Source organism: Rhincodon typus, chromosome 31, assembly GCF_021869965.1.
Source record: "Rhincodon typus isolate 14 chromosome 31, sRhiTyp1.1, whole genome shotgun sequence".
Taxonomy (NCBI): Eukaryota; Metazoa; Chordata; class Chondrichthyes; order Orectolobiformes; family Rhincodontidae; genus Rhincodon; species Rhincodon typus.
Window position 1 is genome coordinate 20745738 of NC_063362.1, and position 23245 is coordinate 20768982.

The 23245-nt window shown below is 40.8% G+C and overlaps 2 protein-coding genes across 6 annotated transcripts in view; one reads left to right on the forward strand and one right to left on the reverse strand.

The window, feature by feature from the left end:
* micos10 (mitochondrial contact site and cristae organizing system subunit 10) overlaps window positions 1-23245 on the reverse strand; it is a 401440-nt gene that overhangs the window by 134437 nt on the left and 243758 nt on the right. The gene's annotated exons all lie outside the window — the stretch shown is intronic.
* Window positions 8565-23245, forward strand: part of dnajc16 (DnaJ (Hsp40) homolog, subfamily C, member 16) — a 35205-nt gene continuing 20524 nt past the window's right edge. For 2 of the 4 annotated variants that reach the window (XM_048615006.1, XM_020527845.2), the window contains exons 1-8: window positions 8565-8762; window positions 8988-9091; window positions 11851-12021; window positions 13502-13568; window positions 15644-15977; window positions 19758-19942; window positions 21432-21536; window positions 22598-22756. In XM_048615006.1, the coding sequence (XP_048470963.1) occupies window positions 11852-12021; window positions 13502-13568; window positions 15644-15977; window positions 19758-19942; window positions 21432-21536; window positions 22598-22756 (1020 nt within the window). In that variant the 5' untranslated portion in view covers window positions 8565-8762; window positions 8988-9091; window position 11851. The remainder of the gene's footprint in view (window positions 8763-8987; window positions 9092-11850; window positions 12022-13501; window positions 13569-15643; window positions 15978-19757; window positions 19943-21431; window positions 21537-22597; window positions 22757-23245) is intronic. The other 2 variants (XM_048615004.1, XM_048615005.1) reach the window with 1 other exon arrangement.

A 23245-nucleotide genomic window follows, 5' to 3' on the forward strand; every position in this document is an offset into this window, starting at 1 on the left:
ATTTGGCCCATATCGCTGTAAACACTTGCTTTTCATATAACCATCCAGATGCCTTTTAAATGTTGTAATTGTACCAGTCTCCACCACTTCCTCTGGCATCTCATTCCATACATGCACCACCATCTGCATTAAAAAGGTGCCCCTTAGGTCCCTTTTAAATCTTTCCCCTCCCACCTTAAACTTATGCCATTCAATTTTTGGACTCCCCCAACGTGGGGAAAAGATCTTGTCTATTTACCCTATCCATGCTCCTCATGATTTTATAATCCTCTATCAGGTCATCCCTTAGTCTCCAACGCTCCAGGGAAAATAGCCCCAGTTTATTCAGCCTCTCCCTGTAGCTTAAATCCTCCAACTTTGGCAAAATCTTTAAATCTTTTCTGAACCCTTGCAAGTTTCACAACATCCATTCTATAGCAGGGAGACCAGAATTGAACGCAGTATTCCAAAAGTGGCCTAACCAATGTCCTGTACAGCTGCAACATGACCTCCCAACTCCTATACTCAATGCACTGACCAATAAAGGCACGGATACCAAACGCCGCCTTCACTATCCTATCTACCTGCGACTCTACTTTCAAGGAACTATGAACCTGCACTCCAAGGTCTCTTTGTTCAACAACACTCCCCAGGACTTTACCATTAAGTAATGATGGGAGGAATTTTACTTACAGAGAGAACTCAAGTTTTGTTCTTTATAGAATCACTCCCAGTTCTGAGCCAGAAATCTATGACTTCAAGTCACACCTCATCAGTTGATGATGTGGGATATAAAGATATCAGGAGCATAGAGGTGCAGGCAAGAAATATTTTGGAACTGGAATTAAGCAATATTTGTGATTGAGTGGTTGGGATTATTGGGGAGAGAGTCATTAGCTTTGACCCTGACTGGGGCAAAGTTTGAATAAGCAGGAAGGTATTTTGATTACATATTATGCATCGTTCTTTTTCGGCAGGTTTTTTTTTTCCATTCTTTCATGGGATGTGAGCATTGCTGGTAGAGCCAGAATTGGCTGCTCATCTCCAATTGCTCTTGAAAAGATGCTGGTGCACCTTGTAAAGATCCTTTTTTAATTGCTGCATTCCATCTGCACTGCATGCACTACATGGTGAACATTGCTCTTGGGGCCTGGTTGATCCTGGGTAGTCCATCCAATTATATTCTTTCCTGCAATGGATTGATATAAATGAGTGGCTTGCTTCAGTTACAAGTTAACCTAATTGATGTGGGTCCAGAATCATGTAAGACTTGGTAAATATATCATTTCAAAAACGGAAATTGATGGAAAAACTTAGCAGTCCTGGCAGCATCTGTGAAGAGAAAGCAGAGTTAACATTTCAGGTCCAGTGACCCTTCTTCAGAGGGTTAACCCTGAACTCAGGTCCAGTGACCCTTCTTCAGAGGGTTAACCCTGAACTTAACCAAAACTTAACTCTGCTTTCTCTACCAAAACTTAACTCTGCTTTCTCTTCACAGATGCTGCCAGATATGCTGAATTTCTCCAGAAATTCTGTTTTTCTTTCAGATTTCCAGCATCCACAATTTTGTTTTATTTTAAAGATGTCAGATTTCCTTCCTTAAAAGACAATTGCGAAGCAGATGGGTTTTTTATGATACTTTCATGGTCAACGTTACTGAGATAGCTTTTAATTCCAGATTTATTAATTTAAATTCCGCCAGCAATTGTGGAGGCATCTTACCCCACTGTGTTCCCTAATAGCTTGGGTCTTGGATTACTAGTCCAGCAACATTACCACTGTGCAACTGTCCTGGTCCAGAGGCCAGTTGGATTGACAGGTTGGGTCCCCCCTTTAAATGGGGAACACATCAAAGGAGGCTACAACACAGGAACAGGAAGGGAACCTGCTCCTTGGATACTGATAACATTCATAACATCATGGTGGGTGGTTGGGATGGGAGGTAGGGGTGATGTGAGTCAATGGAGCAGAGTTGAAGGAGCAGGTCACTGATCCTGGGATGTGGTAGGGGGTGACAGTAGGAATCCAGGGAAGGGGTAGGGATTCATGAGCTCGAAAAAGGGCAGCCCTCAAACATTGCTGGAAAGGCATGGAAACTGAGCTAAACCTGGGAAAAAAACACACATTATTTGTGAGGCAAACAGCCTTAATTTGTCCTGGGAGTGAGCTGATTGTTCAATCCCATACATGTTGCCCTGGTAAAAATGAAATATGATATATTTGAAGTGGGTTGGGTTCAGGTTTACATTTTTTTAAAAATCCACAGTGTGTTTGGAGGGTTAAAAGTCTCCATATTCTGTCAGAGCAGAATCTACCTTGGGGCCCCAAAGCTAATTGATTCTAATGTTGAGTTACAGGAAGTTGCCACTCACCCAGAATTGAATAATAGCTAGACAGTGCAGAGGCTGTCGGTTTGAAGGAAACAATGGAGAGACAGAGTGGAGGGTCATTAATGTGTAGGAACTGACTTTGAAACTCTGGATACTCTCATATTGAGTACAGTTCATAGTTCCTTGAAAGTAGAGTCGCAGGTAGATAGGATAGTGAAGAAGACGTTTGGTATGTTTGCCTTTCTTTGTCAGTGCATTGATTGTAGGAATTGGGAGGTCATGTTGCAGTTGTACAGGTTGTTGGTTAGGCCACTATTGGAATACTGTGTGCAATTCTGGTCTCCCTGTTATAGGAAGAATGTTGTGAAACTTGAAAGGGTTCAGAAAAGATTTACAAGGATGTTGCCAGGGTTGGAGGGCTTGAGCTATAGGGAGAGGCTGAATAGACTGGGGACATTTTCCTTGGAGGGTTGCAGGCTGAGGGGTGACCATATAGGGGTCTATAAAATCATGAGGGGCATGGAAAGGGTAAATAGACAAGGACATTTCCTCTGGGTGGGGGAGTCCAAAACTAGAGGTCATAAGTTTAAGATGGGAGGGGAAAAATTTAAAAGGGACCTTAGGGGCAACTTTTTCACACAGAGTGTGGCGTATGTATGGAATGAGCTGCCAGAGGAAGTGGTGGAGGCTGGTACAATTACAACATTTAAAAGGCATTTGGATGGGTATATGAATAGGAAGGGTTGAGAGGGATATAGGCCAAATGCTGGCAAATGGGACTATATTTATTTAGGATATCTGGCCGGCATGGATGAGTTGAACCGAAGGGTCTGTTTCCATCCTGTATATCTCTGTGACTCTTCATGTTATAAAAACTAAAAGACCCTGTACATTTTTAATGTAACTATCTTGCCTCCGAGTCCCTGAAACAGCTACAACTTCCTTCACTTCTGAACTGACAGCAATGTGTAACAGGGAACACTGACTAAAAATCAAGGCTATCTTAGCCTCCCCTGCTGTGAAACCAGTGTATTCTTAGAACAGAGTATACTGGTTTCACATTACAGCGTGCTAATAGTCAGCATTTTCTGAGAGATGTAAGAGCAAGAACTGGAATTCCAATCTTGTAAATGCAGAGATTGGAATCATTCCCAAAAAGACTCATAGGATTTGTACTGAAGAAAGAGGGAAAATGGATCATAATGAAGGAGGAGGAAAGGAAACATAAGGTGGAAATGCGTAGGAGCTGTGCAGGATAAGCTGGGACATTTGTTTAGGATTAGGAGTAGAAGAAGATTACCAATATTAACCATAGTGGGCCAGGTTGAGAAGGTGGTGGTGGTGAAAGAATTGTTGCAGTTAAAAATAAATTTGGGATTACCATTTTGAAGTGAGTTGGAGGAGGATAAAAGTGCTGGCTTTAATGTGATGGCAGTTGGAAGAAATAAACTTGGATAGAGTCACAGAGTCATGGAGATATACAGCACAGAAACAGACCCTTCAGTCCAACTCATTCATGATGACCAGATATCCTAAATAAATCTAGTCCCACTTGCCAGCATTTGGCCCATATCCCTCTAAACCCTTCCTATTCATATACCCATTCTGATGCCTTTTAATTATTGTAATCATACCAGCCTTCAACACTTCCTCCGGCAGCTCATTCCATACATGCACCACACCCTGCATGAAAACGTTGCCCCTTAGGTCCCTTTTAAATCTTTCCCCTCTTACCTTAAACCTATGCCCTCTAGTTTTGGACTCCCTCATCCCGGGAAAAAGACCTTGCCTATTTACCCTATCCATGCTCCTCATGACTTTTTAAACCTCTCTAAGGTCATCCCTCAGCCTCTGATGCTCCAGAGAAAATAACCCCAGTCTATTGAGCCTCTCCCGATAGCTCAAACCCGCCAACCCTGGCAACATCCTTGTAAATCTTTTCTGAACTCTTTTTAGTTTCACAACATCCTTCCTATAGGAGGGAGATCTGAATTGTACGCAATACTCCAAAAGTGGCCAAACCAATGTCCTGTACAAACGGCACATGACCTTCCAACTCCTTTACTCAATGCACTGATCAATAAAGGCAAGCATATCAAACACCTTCTTCACTATCCTATCTACCTGCAACTCCACTTTCAAGGAACTATGAACCTGCACTTCCCAGGTCTTTTCATTCAACAACTCCCCAGGACCTTACCATTAAGTGTATAAGTCCTGCCCTGATTTGCTTTTCCAAAATGCAGCACCTCACATTTATCTAAATTAAACACCATCTGCCACTCCTCGGCCCATTAGACTAACTGATCAAGATCCCGTTGTACTCTGAGGTAACTTCTTCGCTGTCCACTACATCTCCAATTTTGGTGTCATCTGCAAACTTAGTAACCATACCTTCTATGTTCACATCCAAATCACTTATATAAATGACGAAAAGCAGTGGACCCAGCACCAATCCTTGTGGCACACCGCTGGTCACAGACCTTCAGTCTGCAAAGCAACCCTCCACCACCACCATCTGTCTTCTCCTTTTGAGCCAGTTCTGTATCCAAATAGGTAGTTTTCTCTGTATTCCGCGTGATCTAACCTTGCTAACCAGTCTACCGTGAGAAACCTGATCGAACTGCTTACTGAAGTCCATATAGATCACATCCACCACTCTGCCCTCATCAATCCTCTTCATTACTTCTTCAAAAAACTCAATCAAGTTAGTGAGACATGATTTCCCCATGCACAAAGCCATGTTGACAATCCCTAATCAGTTTTTGACTTTCCAAGTACATATAAATCCTGTCCCTCGGCATTCCTTCCAACAACTTGCCCACCACCAATGTCAGGTTCACCTCTCTATAGTTCCCTAGCTTTTCCTTACTGTCTTTCTTAAATAGTGGCACAATGTTAGCCAATCTTCAGTCTTCCATCACCTCACCCGTGGCTATCAATGATACAAATGTCTCAGCAACAGGCGCAGCAATCACTTCCCTAGCTTCCCACAGAGTTCTAGGGTACACTTGATCAGGTCCCAGGGATTTATCCATCTTTATGTGTATTAAGATGTTCAGTACCTCCTCTTCTGTAATATGGACATTTTTCATGATGTTGCTATTTGTTTCCCCACGTTCTATATTTTCCATATCCTTCTCCACAGTAAACACCGATGCAAAATCCTCATTTAGTATCTCCTCCATCTCCTGCAGTTCCACACATAGGTGGCCTTGCTGATCTTTAAGGGGCCATCATCTCTTCTCTAGTTACCCTTTTGTCCTTAATGTATTTGTAGAATCCCTTTGGATTCTCCTTAACCCTATTTGCCAGAGCTATCTCAGGTCCACTTTTTGCCCTCCTGGTTTCCCTCTTAAGTATACTCCTACTGCCTTTATACTCTTCTAGTGATTCACTCAATCCCTGTTGTCTATAGCTGACATATGCTTCCTTCTTTTTCTTGACCAAATTTCAAGATGGTTGAAATAGTTGTATATAAAATAATCAAAGATAAAAACACAATTCTTGATAAATAATATGGAGTAGCAAAGCAACAGAACACAGATCACTAAAAGTATTAATGCAAGTTCATAAGTTTATAGAAAAGCAAATAAAGCACAGCAGTTCATTTCTAGAGGAATGAAATTAAGAAATAGACTTTAGGAAATATAGTGTGACAGAGATCTTGCTCACTGACTGGACAGCTGATGAGAACTGCATGCTACCAGCTTTTTTGGAAAGCCTACAATATGAAGTGCCATTAATTGGGTAATGGCTGGCCTACCCCAGGATAGAAGACCCCAGTAGCAGATAGGGTCATAGAGTCATAAAGGCATACAGCACGGGATGAGCTGCTAATCAGGGACTGGCAACTCTAACTGTATTGCCAGCAGATAAGCGCTGTTTGCTGCCAGTTCAACATATACCCAAGGCCTTATCTAACCACTCAACCGCAGGCTACTGGTGAGTGATGTTGGCTTGCAGGGTGGGAGTCAGAAGGGAGGACAGTGGAAGGAGTCGGGTGATCAGCAAGAGCAGGGGTGGTTCTCAGATGGCTTTTACTACCCTCTTTCCTGATTTTTTTTAAATTGCAAAAATATACTTTATTCATAAGATATCTTTATATACATACACAGTTACTGAAGTGTTTCTGAACAGTTTTTGCACATGAATAATAAACAAACATTGGAATTTGGTATTCCCTATAGCTGTAAAAAAACCCAAGGCATTTCTTACTTACACAATGTTATACTTACACATACATTTGAGGCACTGAGGGGGCCTGATAACTGAATGGACTCCCATTGTACTTTGACAGAAAGACATTAGACAGTGGTCTTTCCGGATGTTGAGGTTGCCAACCCAGAAGGAAACTGTTCCAGGAGATTTTTTTCACTGAACAAGATGATGTCATCAACTGACATTTAACATGTTATTTCCAAACCCATGCACGATAAAGCAATCAGTTTTTGATTTAGTGAGAATGAGGGGTGTAAGGAGTGTATTTATTTCACCTGTGTCTTTGTTTTAATATTAAAAAGGTACAATACACAAAAGGCAAAGCAGAAGCACATCTGATTTTATTCCATTCATGTGTTATTTATTCTGTGAGTTATCTTTATCATTCAAACAACATGAAGCTTCAGATATGACATCAGCGAAGCAAGGAACTAGAAGCAATGTTCCCTCTTACCTTGAATCTTGACTTTTCAGTCTAGGTCCCTTGTTCTGCAAGTTCTATCTCTCCTAACTCAAGGATTGCTTCCTCACAGACTCGGCACTGATTCGAAAATAGATATTAGCGATAAATAAAGTATGCTTGGGTAGCCACAAAGTACATGTCATTATGCTGCACCTACATGGGAATGCTGCCTGTCAATGTAATCACCCATCTCTTATTAGGCAAATGGACTCAATTAAATAGAGGTGCTCAATATTATTTAATTGGAGAAAGACTGCAAAAAGTTACAGCACAGAGGAATTTTGGACTCCTCATTTATGAATCAGAAAAAACTAGCAAACAAGTTCAGAAGGTAATAGGGAAGGCAAATGGAATATTGGCCTTTACTTCAAAAGGAATAGAGTATACATATAGGGAGGTCTTGCTAAAACTACATATAGCACTAGTCAGACCACAGCTAGAATACTGTGAACAATTTTGGTACCCTTATCTAAGGAAAGATATACTGGCGTTAGAGGCAGTCCACAAAAGGCTCTGAGGAAGGGTCACCGGACCCGAAACATTAACTCTGATTTCTCTTCACAGATGCTGCCAGACCTGCTGAGCTTTTCCAGCATCTTCTGTGTTTGTTGGTGTGTAATAACATATCTGAACAGGTTAATTGGAAAAATAAAGGATATTCTATTAAAATTGTTGCTATGTTAGTACTTGGGGATAATAATTTCAAGATTGTCAGAAATAGGGCTAGGAAAGAGATGAGGAGAAACTTCTTTCCTCAGAGAGTTGCTTGGATTTGGAAGGCACTCCCTTGGAAAGTGGTGGAGGCGAATTCCATGGGAGGTTTTAAAAGAGAACTAGGTATATATTTGAAAGTGATAAATTTAGAGGGCTGCAGAAAAAGGGCTTGAGAATGGGATTAGATGGCTAGCTCTTTTAGCAGCTGGTACAGACACAATGGACCAAATGGCCCACCTTCTGCACTGTAAAATTCTATGATTCTGTGTTAGGGGCCCAGAATAACAACGGACAGGAAGGAATTAAAGTTATTTGTCAATAAGATTGAGCTGAATGACCTGTTTCTGGGCTACGCAATATTCTATAAATGTAATTGCCTGAAATTAAACTATAGAACGAGATGATAATCAACGTTCAAATTTGAGAAGGCACTTTGAGGATATTCATCAGGAAAGTCTTCATCACAGCATGGAAATAAAAATGTCAAATGATCTGCAAACAATGACCTTATTAAGCATTAGAATGCAGAAATAGCATCTGATTAAGCAGTGCCTCAGGGACGAAAGGGAAAATAAACTGAACGCTAATGTTTATCTCTCTAGGTGGGATTAATAAAATTTATTAAAATGTTGCTTTCATCACTCATGATAATCTTGCAAGCTAGTTCAAAGTTGACTTTATTTTAAAAAAGAATCACAACATGTGTAAATTAATTTCAACCAGAAATGAGTGACATAAAAAAGAAAAGTTGTTTCTTAAAATGAGAATGACACTTTACATGTTTTGTTTGGATCAGAGTGATATGAACCTCACAGGCTTTAATTGTGCTCGATTTTGATGTAGGCCCCGAAACTATAGCAACCCCTTTAGGGAGCGGGGCCGGGGAGGCGACCGCGCAAAAGCGGAAGTTCGCGTCAATGAGGGAATGAGCTGTTTATTTTCCTTAATTTTTACCGGTCTGGCGGTTTCGTTTGTGTAAAATGTGACCGATTCCAGGATCGCTTTTGGTATCGACTAGGGTCAGCGCGTGTGAGCGGTACGAGGAAAAGCCCGGGGTGAGACGGCTTCCCTCAGTCAGCGCAACGCCGACCTGCTTCATGTGAATACAATAGGACAAATGACAGGCCAGGAATACAGCAGGAGGGAGCGCCTAGAATAGGACAGTATCAAGGGGAGCAAGGATTCTGTATTCAGAAAAATAATAGTTGTTACATAACTTGCCCCTGTTTTTAAATCTTAGGTTCTTGAGTAATCCCAGTTTTTTTTTCACTATCCTTCAGATTTTGCTCCCTTCTTGGCTTCGAGCTGGTGTACAGATCAATGGCAGCTGGTTGTCCTCTGGCACTGTGTCCATGTAGCCTTTCATCGTGTGTGAGTCCAGACTGTGAGTATGCACAGAACATTACGTTGCATGACAGCTGACCCCATCTAGTCCTGTTCTCACCGCTCCATACACCTTCCAGCAGGAGCTGCTGATAATCAGTAGTAGAGTTATTCTCCCATCATTAAGACAGTGCACTTGTACCAATTGTATTGAATTTAGGAATCTAACAGCAGAACCTGGAATGAAACCTAGGATCTTATAGTGTGTGTGTTTCAGCTACTCATTGTACCTGATTGTTTTCATTTGAATAGCTGTAATTTTAAATATGTTTAATATATTGGATGATTTAAGGTGGTTGCTGTAATCCTGGAATTCCCGTTCAAAGAGTATTGTAAGTGTATACCCCAAGGATTGCAGTGCTTCAAGAAGGCAGATCACCACCACCTTTAAGTGGGCAATTAGGAATGGGCACTAATGCTGGCCTAGCCATCAATGCCCATGTCCCCTAGAATGATTTTAAGAGAGTTTTTGCCAGTTGGGCATTAAACATCCTTAACTCACTACCATGCAATATATCCTGCCTATGCAGGAAAATACCCATCTTGCACGTAATGCCTCTTTTTCATATTCAGGTGTAGAACTGAGCAGATTGAATCTTTATCCAGTAATCTTAGTAACCTCTGTGTTTATCCATTGAGTAGCTGAGCTGTTGTACCAGGCAGGCCTCTGGTTTGAAACTGACTCATTATTTGATTTGGTTGGTCCTAGCAATCGGTGCTGCAATCAAACTTAGTGAATCTCGGCTAAGAATGGAAAAATCAACCAAGGTTCCTAAATTGCTGGAAAGCATCAGTATGTGATTATAAATAAGTTTAGTTGAGTAGCCTGCTAACACTGCCCACATGCAGATGTTAACTGCAGGTACAGTACCTGAAATCTGGTAGTCTAAAAACCAGAGTTGTCCAGGAACCAAACATTTTTGAAATGGCACAGTCAGGGTCTGGTTTAGGTTCATGGTCTGTATTATTAATTATGCTGCACTTCAGTCTTTTTCCCCAGTTGTCTTCCTTCATTTTGGCTTTGTCCAGATTATCTCCTGCATTAAGAGGAGCTTCAGCTTTTTACTCCCAGTCTTCTAGGGGGATCTTTTCCTTGGACTTTCTGTGGTTTTGGTTCTTCTCCACCAGGGAGCAATCAAATATGATTGAGTGGATGGCGATGGGGTGAGAGAAGTACATGACTGCTGGAGAATGCAATATGGTTTCACCAGCCTCAGGATCACTACTGACATCTGCATCCAGAGAGGATGATCAGTTTTTGACACGTTGCTCCTTTATTTGCATGTCAGTTCTGGGCCCAAAGAAACATCGATAGAAGCGCCTACCTTGGGGTTAACCTGAATCCCAATTTAGTATTTGCTTGAGGGTCTTTATTTTGTTTAGTCACTGTATAGGAGGTACACCCAAAATCTGGGAAAATCTGAATTTTAGCAAAGTCTCAGGTTCCAAGGTTGGCAAATTTAAGGTACTGCACCTGTTTAGGAAACCTTCTGAGGCATATGAAACCCTAATCTGGAAAGGAAGAGTTTTCCCAGAAGTATATAAGATTCTTAGAGGACTTGACAGGGTAGATACTGAAAGATTATTTCCCTGTATAGGACCAGAGGGCATAATCTCGGAATTAGGGGTCGCATATTTAAGACAGTCAAGGAGGAATTGCTTCTCTCAGAGGGTGGTGAATCTGTGGAATTCTTTATTACAGAGGGCAGTTGAGGCTCAGAAATTAAATATGTTCAAGGCTGAGATTTTTAATCTGTAAGAGGATCAAAGGTTATGGGATAAAGGCAGGAAGCTGAAGATTATCAGATCAGCCATGATCCCATTGAATGGCAGAGCAGACTTGATGGGCTGAATGACCTACTTCTGCTGCTACGCCTTATGGTCTTATAATGGCATGTAAGGCACAAAAAGCGTGAGCTTGTGTCTGATTTCGTAGTTAGTTTTCCTGGAACAGGTTGCTAGCCTGAAACCAGAGGCTATAACTTCAGAAGCACCACTCCATATCAGTCATGGCTGAATAGGAAACTCTCCCACTCTGACTGCCCGTCATAGGTGTACTGGAAGGATTTACAGGTTAATAATCTGTTTGTCCAAGTTATTGATGCATCACCCATAGCCATCAAGTCCTGGAGTGGAACTCAGTCCTGGAGCTTCTGGCTTGAATGTACGAATGCTACCACAGTGCCACAGGTTTAAAATCAAGAGAAGAGGGAAGGAAATAAGTGAATCCCTTATTTCTGCTTTATACTCTTCAAATCCTCCTAACCTTTAAAGTCACTGCACCTACATTGAGGGCCAATTACCTTAATAAGTATCAGTTTTACAGGTGGATTATTAATTTTAACAGCATTTTTGCATAAGTTTGTAATTGGTAGTGACAGTTTCTCCTTAGAATGCGAACTGTAGTCGAAGGCTGTGTGCCGTTTTCAAATTAATAGTTTGTTTTGACCAGATTGCTGCAGTTCCATTTTTGTTCTTTAAAGCATCTTCCTAGGTTCCTTCATACAGAGCTGGCTATCCTGAAGATATTGTGTACCTGCTGGTCTTCCTAATTTACCATCAGATGTCATTATGATAAATGTTTTCAGTAGGAAGTGGACATATCGATTTTTGAAATCCAGCATATGAATGAAAATATTTTTTGATGCCCTAAATCATTTTGACCTACTTCAGATACTCCACATGGCTCAGCTTGGATACTGAGGAAGGATTATTATGAACCATTGCTAATAATATGTATTATTTAAATCACATTTTCAGAATGGCTGGTTTACGATTGGCTTCCTGTGGAAGGTTGGTTTTTTTTGTCCTTCTGCTGAACACTCCTCTCCACCATGGAATAGAATTTGATCCTTACAGATCGTTGGGAATCAGTCGAACTGCAACCCAAGCAGAAATAAAGAAAGCTTACAAACAACTGGCTCGGGAGTGGTGAGTTTCTGCCTGTATTAAATTTAAAAGAAACGTATATGGACTGTACATCCAGCAACTGTATTTCTTCACTGAAGTGTTCCTGTTTATAACTTTAGTTTGATGTCTTAAACAAATCGTAAATAATACAGGCCAGTGACATGGCGCCAAGGCATAAGATATAATTTGCTGGCCTTGGAAATACAAACTCCAGGAAACTCTTTTGTTATAATGTTTGTAGACTGTAAGGTCTGTAAATGCTCTGAACAAAAGAAATGTTGGTTTGTTAAAGCACTGGACCATTTGTGAATTTTAAAACACAATTTGATTTAATCCAAATACTCTTGTAATCAGTTCAAAGCTTTTTTTTATCCTCTGTGTAATAGACTCTGTAATACTAGCTGCTAAACTAAGGTATGACATGGTATTAAAAGAAGTTTAAAATATTCCTCGCATGGTGCTTAATGCATGTTGTATATTATTGGAGCTCTCTAGCTTAGAGAGTGAATGCATTATTAAGTATGTAAGTATGCTATAATGGGTGGAGGGAAGATATACAAGAATATCACCAGGATTGGAAAACTTTAGCTATGAGGAAAGATTGAATAGATTGGGGATGGTTATGTGTGGAACAGAAAAGGCTAAGAGATTAAATGGAGGTATAAAAAATTGTGGGATCTGAATAGAGTGGATAAGAAGGATCTATTTTCTTAGCAGAAAGTTCAATATCCAAAAGAAAAAGATCTACAAATGTGGTAAATCGAATAGAGGGAAGTTGAGAAATATTGTGACACGTAGGCTTGTATGGTTTTAGAACTGACTGCTTGAAGTGGGGAGTAGAAGCCCTCATTGCATTTAAAACGTACTTGGATCTGTACTTGAAGCGTTGCAACCTACAAGATAATGTACCAAGAACTGGAAAGCAGTTTTAAGCAGGATAGCTTTTGGCTGGCCCGATCTTGATGGGCTAAATGGCCACCTCCTGCTCCATAAATTTCTGTGCTTCCTTGAAATTCCCAGGTGGCCTATGCTAATTTCAATTCAAGCTGCAATGGGGACACTGCAATTAATCTTTATGCCCTAGGGCTACAAGAGAGGAAAAACTGAATCAACATTCCTGCTCCTGATTGCTGCACTGTTGAAGAATGTGTGTAAAGTCCGAATGGAAGTCACCTATGGTGAACATTACAGGAAAACAGTGTGCTGACATTTAATCTAGAGTCCTACATAATGAATTACCACTTTGATTTGAAGACTTCAGGAACATCAGTGAAATTGTACCTGATGAAAGGTGGTATTTTTACAAGGGTAAAGGAAATTAGTTGAAAGAAAAGCACACAGGCCAAGTTTTGTTTTGTAATATGTAAGTCGGTTCTGTGCAGTGGGCTAGTTAAAGACTCTTATGCCAGAATTTTAATCTTGCTATAGAATGAATTGAGACTATATTGAAATTTTGCATTCTTTCAGGAAGAGTCATGTTAGTGTTTGTTTTACATTTCAGGCACCCTGACAAGAATAAGGACCCAAAGGCAGAAGATCAGTTCATTCAGATTAGTAAAGCATATGAGGTAATCAAAATGTCGAGTGGAAATTGTGATAATTTTTTCAAGGATTTCCTCTACAAAGGGTAACAATTGAAGCACAATTGAAGATTTTGTAAACTCTGGATTTTTTTTCCCCATTGTTGCATGGATATTTCCTTGAAGAAAGTATAATTTAATATATATTCTTTATATAGGTAGAACCTAGAATATCTTTCCAAATATAGCAGTTCACTGAATCGTTTGGTAACAAAAGATCAACATTGATCAAAAACAGTTGCCTAGTGAGGTGGGTTATACGTTGTACTTTTCATCATATTTCCTTGCTGCTTTTGGGAGAAGTTTTGAGTTTGAATTGCGCCTACTGTAGTCACATTCAGGGATCCATGTGCAGTTGATAACTTTCCTTACGGTCTACAAGGGAACTAAATTGAATAATTTGTTTCTATTGACCATTACAATAATCGTTGAGCCTCTGTATATAAATAATAAATAAATATAAATAATACTTACTTATGCATGTGGAAAATAAATAATTCTGGATAATATTCAAATATGTACTACAGGTGTGGTACATCCCAGCATTTGAAGGTTAAAAAGGAAGACTTGCATTTATATAGTGCCTTTTAGGACAATCAGACATGCCACAGTACTTTGTAGCTAATAAAGTACTTTTTTGAAGCTTGACCACTGCTGCCAACAGCGGCCAACTCCCTAAACAGCAAATGACAATGACCTGATAATCTGTTTTTGTATTGTTGGTTGAAGGATAAATATTGACCAGGACACTGGGGATAACTTTCTGCTGTTTGAAATAGTCTCTATGTCCACCTAACAGGCAGGCGGGGTCTGGATTTAACATCTCACCTAAGAGATGGCACCTCTGATAGTGCAGTGCTCCTTCAGTACTGTGCTGGAATGTAAGCCTTGATTTTTGTGTATCTGGCGTGATATTTAAATCCACTGCCTTCTGGCTTGGGTATGTGTGCCAGTAACTCACTTGTTTCATGACTTTTCTTAATAGCTTTCCCTTCATCCTCTATCTTCATGCCAACATATCAGATCCATTTCCTATCATAAAGGGGAATCTTCTGTTCTTAGAATATGAGCATGCGTTGCGATAATCTCCTGGCCCTTGCCACACTTTGTCTGTGCGCCTGCCTGGAAGATTATTCTGGAGTTGATAATTTAAGAGACCTTCCCCGCCCATCCCATCCCAATCTGCCATCCTGTTAAGATCAATGGCTGTAGCAACAATTAAAGGATCGCAGCTTTGTAAAGAGCATTGTCACACTGTTGGAGGTGGGCGCTGCCACTGTCAAAACCAAATGGTGTCTTCATTATGATCCCTCTAAAGAGGTTAAAATTTAATAGGAAAACTGACCACAGCTGTGAAGGTGTGAAAGAGAAATCTCTTTGCAGCTTGGCTGACAGTGCGGCAGTGATTGTCGGAGATCTTGGGGGCTTCTCCGTCTAGCTGCCAGAAAACTGGGTCAAGGCATTGGCTCGTCTTAGGACTTAGCAGGGACCTGTGATGATGTATGTAATCAGACTACTAGTAGGGAATTGATTATGCCGATTGGCTACCCATGTTTGCAGGTGATGACCCTTCCCCCAGGAAAGCCGCTGGAGGCAGGAACATGTTGGTCTGCTGATCCAGTGTCAATTTCAGTGAAATTTCTCCTGGCTTTGTCTTTAATCCTGCCTCTCTTCAGGCTTCTTCATCAAATTTAACCTATCAAGTTTCTGCCCATTTCAGCAATTTATCTATGCCCTCCTGGAGACTGCTGCTATCCTCATTGTTAGCTACATTTCAGCATTTCCAATCATTGACACACTTGGAAATTTTGTCCTGTACATGGTAACCAATGCATTAATACACATTTTTAATATTTACATTGCAATTTATATGCAACTTTCTAGAAATTACAAGTTCAGCAATATGAAACCGTAGACTTTCTGAGGAACATAATAGGAAGATGATGGGCACAAAAAGTCCCTCATCTGTATTTTGGTTGTGACTATAACACCAATCTGTCCGATAAAGTTCCAGTGAAAGCCCAGCTCACTATATTTACTGATTAGCTCTCTTTTTGCTTTAGATTCTTTCAAATGAAGAAAAGAGGTCAAATTTTGATAAGTACGGAAATCCGGATGGACAACCAGGGAATCTCCAACATCCACAGCAGCATTTCCGGAGTTTCCATAAATACGACAGTTTCTTCTTTGATGACTCTTTCTTTCAATTCCAATTTAATTCTGCCAGAGACTCATTTGATGATAAGTACCTACTGCATTTCTCACAATACATGAATGAAATTGTGCCAGACAGTTACAACAAACCATACCTCATCAAAGTGACTTCTGACTGGTGTTTCAACTGTGTTCAAATTGAGCCAATCTGGAAGGAAATGGTACAGGAGTTTGAACCTCTGGGTACGTCAGTCTCTGTATCATGAATTATTATTAAGCTTTGTTTTAAGGGGAAATATGTTCAAAGCCGAAGAGTATTTTTTTTCTGTTCATTTGTGGGATGTGGGCATTGCTGGCTGGGCCAGCATTTCTTGGCCATCCCTGGTTGCCCTTGAGAAGATGGCAGTGAGCTGCCTTCTTGAACCACTGCAGTCCTCCAGCTGTGGGTTGACCCACAATGCTATTAGGGAGCGAATTCCAGGATTTTGACCCAGCGGCAGTGAAGGAACAGCGATATATTTCCAAGTCAGGATGGTGAGTGGCTTAGAGGGGAACTTGAAGGTGGTGGTGTTCCCATGTGTCTGCTGCCCTTGTCTTTCTAGATGGAAGTGGTTGTGTGTTTGGAAGGCACTGTCTGAGGATCTTTGGTGAATTTCTGCAGTCCATCTTGTAGATAGTAGCACTAGTGTGTACTTAGTGTCCATGGTGGAGGGAGTGGATGCTTGCAGATGTAGTGCCTATCAAACAGACTGCTTTGTCCTGGATGGTGTCAAGCTTCTTGAGTGTTGTTGGGGCTGCACTCATCCAGGCAAGTGGGGAGTATTTCATCACTCCTGATTTGTGCCTTGGAGATGTTGGACAGGCTTTGAGGATTCAGGAGATGAGTAACTTGCTAGCTATTCCTAGCTGCTGACCTGCCCTTAATGTAGTGTGTTAATGTAGTGAGTCCAGTTGAGTTTCTGGTCAATGATAACTCGAGGATGTTGATAGTGGGGGTATTAGTGATGATAATACCATTGAATGTCAAGGGACGTTGGTTAGATTGTCCCTTATTCATGATGGTCATAGCCTGGCATTGTGTGGCATGAATGTCACTTGCCACTTGTCAGCCCAAGCATAGATATTGCCCAGATCTTGTTGCATTTGAACATGGACTGCTTCAATATCTGAAGTGTAACAAATAGTGCAGAACATTGTGCAATCATCATTGAACATCCCCACTTCTGACCTTGTGATGGAGGGAAGGTCATTGATGAAGCAGCTGAAGATGGTAGGGCTGAGGGCACTACTCTGAGGAACTCCAGCAGAGATGCCCTGGAGCTGAGATGATTAACCATCTTCCTACGTAGCAGGCATGAGTCCAACCACTGGAGGGTTTACCCCCTGATAACCACTGATTCCAGTTTTGCCCAGTCTCCTTGATGCCACGTTTGGTCGAATGGAGCCTTGATGTCAAGGGTTGTCACTCTCACCTCACCTCTGGAATTCAGCTCTTTTGTCCATGTTTGAACCAAGGCTGTAATGAGGTCAGGAGCTGAGTGGCCCTGGCGGAAGCCAAACTGGGCATCACTAAGCAGGTTATTGCTGATCAGGTGCTGCTTGATAGCACTGTTGATGTCACCTTCCATCACTTTACTGATGATTGAGAGTAGACTGATGGGGCGGTAATTGGCTGGGTTGGATTTGTCCTGTACATAGAAAGCAGGACATACTTGGGCAATTTTCCATATTGTTAGGTAGATACCAGTGTTGTAACTGTACTGGAACAGCTTGGCTAGGGGAGTGGCAAGTTCTGGAGCACAGTCTTCAGTTCTGTTGCCTGAATGTTGTCAGGGCCTGTAGCCTTTGCAGTATCCAGTATCTCCAACAGTTTCTTGATATCACATGGAGTGAATCGAATTTGCTGAAGACTGGTACCTGTAAAGCTGGGGACCACTGGACGAGGTCGAGGTGGATTATCCACTCGGCACTTCTGGCTGAAGGTTGCTGCGAAAGCTTCAGCCTTGTCTTTTGCACTGATATGGTGGGCTCTTCCATCATTGAGGATGGGGATATTTGTGGAGCCGCCTCTTTCGTGAGTTGTTTAATTGTTCACCACCATTCAGAGCTTAGATCTGATCTGTTGTCTATCACCTTGCTGCTTTTGCTGTTTGGCATGCAAGTAGTCCTGTTTGGTGGCTTCACCAGGTTGATACCTCATCTTCAGGTATGCCTGGTGCTACTCCTGACATGCCCTCCTGCACTCTCCATTGAACTAGGGTTGATCCCTTGGCTTGATGGTAATGATTGAGTATGAGATATGCCAGGCCATGAGGTTACAGATTGTGCTGGAGTATAATTCTGCTGCTGCTGATGGCCAGCAGCGCCTCATGAATGCTAAGTCTTGAGTAGCAAGATCCGTGTGAAGTCTGTCCCATTTAGCACACAACACAACACGATGGGGGTTATTCTCAATGTAAAGGTGGGACTTCGTGTCCACAAGGACTTTGCTGTGGTCACTCATAATGATACTGCCATGGACAGGTGCAACTGCAGCTGGTAGATTGGTAAGGATGAGGTCAAGTATGTTTTTCCGTCTTGTTGGTTCCCTCACCACTTGCTGCAGACCCAGTCTTGCAGCTGTGTCCTTTAGGACCCAAACAACTTGATGTGTATACTGCTAGTCATTGAAATTCTCCCACCCAGAGTACATTTCATGCCCTTGCCGTTTTCAGTGCTTCCTCCAAGTGTTGCTCAAACATGAAGGAGTACCGATTCATCAGCTGAGGGAGAACGGTATATGGTAATCACCAGGAGGTTTCCTTGCCCATGTTTAACCTGAAGCCATGAGACTTCATGGGCGTCTGGAGTCAATGTTGAGGACTCCCAGAGCAACTCCCCCCTGACTGTATACCACCGTGCCACGACCTCTGCTAGGTCTGTCCTGCCAGTGAGACAGGACATTTCCAGGGATGATGATGGTGGTGTCTGGGACGTAGTCGTACTCACAGAATCATACCTTGCAGATAATGTCAGGCTGTTGCTTGACTAGTCTGTGAGACAGCTCTCCCAATTTTGGCACTAACCCCCAGATGTTAGTGAGGGGGACTTTGCAGGGTCGACAGGGCTGTTTCCGCCATTGTCTTTTCTGGTGCCTAGGTTGATGCCAGGTGATCCGTCCAGTTTCATTTCTTTGAGACTTTGTAGCGATTTGTACAGCTGAATGGCTTGCTCGGGCATTTTGGAGGGCAACTTAGAGTCAATCACGTTGTTGTGCGTCTGGAGTCACATGTAGGCCAGACCAGGTGAGGATGGCAGATTTCCTTCCCTGAAGGATATTAGTGAATCAGGTGGGTTTTTCTGACAATCAACAATGATTTTATGGTGACCAGTAGATTCTTAATTCCAGGCTCTGTGTTTTTTTTTATTGGATTGAAATTCCACCACCTGCTGTGGGATTCGAACTGGGGTTCCCAGAACGTTAGCTGGGTTTCTGGATTAATAGTCCAGCAATGTTCCCACTAGGCCATCACCCACCCTGATAGTGCAACATTGCAACTGTGTTGACTGGTGTGTTCTGATGTATAAATCAGAAAGAATTTAGATACATTTTTTTCTTCTTTCATGGTATGTGGCCAGCATTTGTAACCGATCCAAATCTGTGGTCTGTTTTGAATTAACTAGTGTCAGCTAAATACTGAAGTTGGCCTTCATGATTCTTGGCTATAGAGTACTTGAATCAGTTGTGTGTTGACATTGGATGGGGCAGAACAGACTGCTCTGATGACTGCATCATGAATAACACTGTCTGTTCAGGATCATATTAAGTTTGGCTAAGTACCTGTGCAAAGTGCTAGAGAACTACCAGAGCTTGTGGAACTGTGCCCAAATAATGATTAATATTTGCTGGAGGGAAAGTAGAAATTGGAGGCAGTTGAGGGAGTAGGGGGAGGGCATGGAAACAAAATGAAAACTAATGAAGCATGACAATGTTTATGGAGTGGTTGAGAATAAATAACCAATTGTTTGTTTGTTTATTTTCAGGGCTCGGGATTGGAGTCATAGACTCAGGGTATGAGCGTCGTTTGTTAAATCACATTGGCGTGTATCAGCATCCAGCAATAGTGGGAGTCATCAATGGACGAGTAACGTTCTTTAAAACCACTGTGGTTCGAGAAAACCTAAGACAGTTTGTAGACAACCTTCTGCCAAGCAAACTGTTGGAGCAGGTGTGTGACCAAATAATCACAGCTTGGAGGAAGCAAGGGCTTACTGATTTCTTGTGCCTATTAATGTACAGCTTTATTGAACTGTTCAAAATGGTCAAATCACTTCTCAGCCTTTTGGCTCAGCATGTGTAGGTTCTTCTAATGGTTAATACAATGATTTTTGTTTTGATATTTGTGTTACAGATTTAACTCAAGGTAATGTCTGGTGTGGTATTATGCTTTGGCCAATTATAGTGCAATATTTTATGTCTGTGCAGTACCCTGTACATATGCGTCATAAAAAAACAAAATTCTCTGTCTTTTCATCTTTTAAATTAGTTCACTTGAATCACATAATCACCTATTTATTGATTAAAAAGGATGTATAATAATGAGTTGTGATAATTTAGGCAAAAAGATTTTGTGGGAAAATCATCAAAAGAAAGTATTAAGAATGGAGGGACAGTACTGAAATGTGTGCAAATTTCTTCAGCATTTCTTTCTCCCGTCACCACTGAAATAATCTCACAGGGGCCGGTATCTCATCACCAAGTCACCTTTTATTCTCACACGTGTAGTATTTGACACTGGTCCACATTCCTCAGAGCCAACTCTGAGTGAGCAGAACCTCTGACACTCCTGTTTATATCTGTAACCAGGGCTCCCTGATTGGACCAGGTTAACATTCTATGAGGTCCACCTGGCTGACCTGTTACAATTACTACAAATACTACCCAAATAAAGTGAAATATTGGCTGTCTGGCTACATGTTATAAAACGTACTGAGACAGTCAAGAAATTCTGACAAACTTAAGATTATTAAAAGATCATTAGAATAATGCAAGCTACATGTGACCTCACACATTCTCCAACTAATGCATAAATCCCTTACTGAAAAAGTATACACTGAAACAAAGCCAAATGAAAATAAGTGGGGATTTGTTCCGTCGGTGCAGGTGCCAGAATTATTCAGATCAGCTTTGCAGCTTTTGAAAATAAATAAGATTGACTTGCACTTATATTACACCTTTCATATCCCAAGGATTTTCTTTGCAAGCAATGAATTACTCTGTTATAGGAAACATGGCACAGCAAGGTTCCTTAACAGCACTGTATTTATGACAAGGACTATTGTCTGTTATAGTTGTTCTGGGATTACTTTTCTTTGCATAGTGCCATGGGAGCTTCTAAATCTATCTCAGAGAGGTAGGGCTTTGGTTTGACATCTCATCTGTAACAAAACGCTTTAAATGGTACTATCACAGAGGCTGAGACTGTTACACACGTGGCAATCTGAATGGGGCTATAACTTACAACCTTGCAATTCTGAGGCAAGAGTATTGCTACTCAACCAAAACTAAAGGTTCGAATTCTTACCTTTTGCACTCCAGTTATGGGTAGTATGTTAGCTTACAATTGTCAAACTATAATGAAATAACAGGGTAATGGAGAAATGGGATCCAGTATCTTGGGATTTAAAAGTTTACCAAAATAATTGTCACATTTTTAGGTAACCAACAAAAATTATGTACATTTCCTGTCTTCATGGGAGCAAGACAACAAGCCACGTGCACTAACGTTTCACCAGAAGTCTACGATGCCACTGTTGTACAAGGTAATGCATCTTAGACTCTTTAATATGAAATGAAGGGTATAATGGTGAAACTGCAGTTAAATATTGCTTTAATTTGCACCGAGAGTATACCAGAATCTAAATTATGCTGAAATGTTTTGCGGCATCTCTTTTTTTGCATGGTCTTTCTGTCATGTTTCTTTTAATAAAATCTCAAAACATATTCATTAAGGCATAGAAGGAGACCGTTCAATCTTTGAGTTCATGTTGGCTGTCTGGAAAGCAATCCTGTTTTCGTAGGCCTGTAAGTTAATTTCCCTCAAGTGCCATCCATTTCCTTTTTAAAATCATTGTCTTTGTTTCCATCACCCTCACAGTTCTAGATCATTACTCAATCGCTGCATAAAAACGTTCTTCATATTTCATCTCTGCAACTCTTGCCTAAAACCTTAAATCTGTGTGTCTCTTTCTTCTCCTTTCACCATCAAATAATGGGAACAGCTTTCTTTTATGCTCATTTTTAATTACAGAACACACCCACACTGAATTGTCCTCCCATTTTTTGATGGCGGTGATATTAAAGAAACCCTGTTGCAGTAATATTACCCAAGCCACTTTAGTAAACACAAAACAAGAAAATTACAAGTATTGTTAGTGAGCCATTTACAACCTTAACAACTGATTTTAGACATTGAAGATTCTTCCTTTAAACCCTAAAGCACGTTATTTTTAAAAAGAAGCTTGCAATATTTTAATTTTGAAATAAGCTGCTTTTCTGTAAATTTGTCTGAGCAATGCTGTTCAAAATTGTTTATGTCATTTACTTGAATATTGATTAATTCAAAATTATTGTAATTACTGTTTGAAGACTCTGGATTTTTGGCTCCCAATGTTCAACACTTTGATCACACATTGTGTATATTCAGTGGAACCTACAAATGCTTGACTTCCATTCCTAATGCAGATAAAGAATATAGTGCAAATATCTGCAAGCTGTTGGCAAAATGCATTTTTTTTACTGCTATTAATTGTTTTTGGTTAATGCTGACAAACACAGGAAAGGATTAACTTGCTGTTCTTGACATACATTTTTCTTTCCAAAGCTGATTGCCTTCCAGTTCAAAGATTATGTAAAATTTGGAGCTGTGCAGACTGGGATAGAGCTGACTAATGAAATCCTGACTTATTACAGTATAAGTGGTTACGCCTCTACCATAATGATTTTTAAGGAGAATGTAGACAAGGCAGCTGATAGCATCCAGGTATGTACTATAACTTTTTTTCTGAATTTCTTTTCAAAGTGAGAAATGATGTTGATGGAGAAGTGGTGCAACCTTCTGAGAATGCACAGCAAAGGTTAAGAATAGTCCCAAACGTAACCTTGAAATTAGTCTTAAAAGAGTTTCGTTTCACTTCCTTTGAATACATTGTAGTCAAAAAGCAAATCCTTCATTTCATTTCACTATTTTCTCTTTCCTGAAATACTGTCACTTACCAAAATATAACACCATTGGTCTTGGCTGCCACTGGTATTGCACCCATATGACTATTCTTTATGCATAAGAAATCCCTATCCATTTCTTCTGTGGTTGAGTAACCTTTTGACAGTCCCTGCTACTGTGTAGGTTCAAAGATGGGTAATGGCTACAAAACACAGAATGAATTTGAATGGCATCATAGCAAGAGTCAGCAGAGAGAGGGAGGAAATATAAAGAAAAATTGTTCAAAATAAATGAAATGCATTTGTGTTC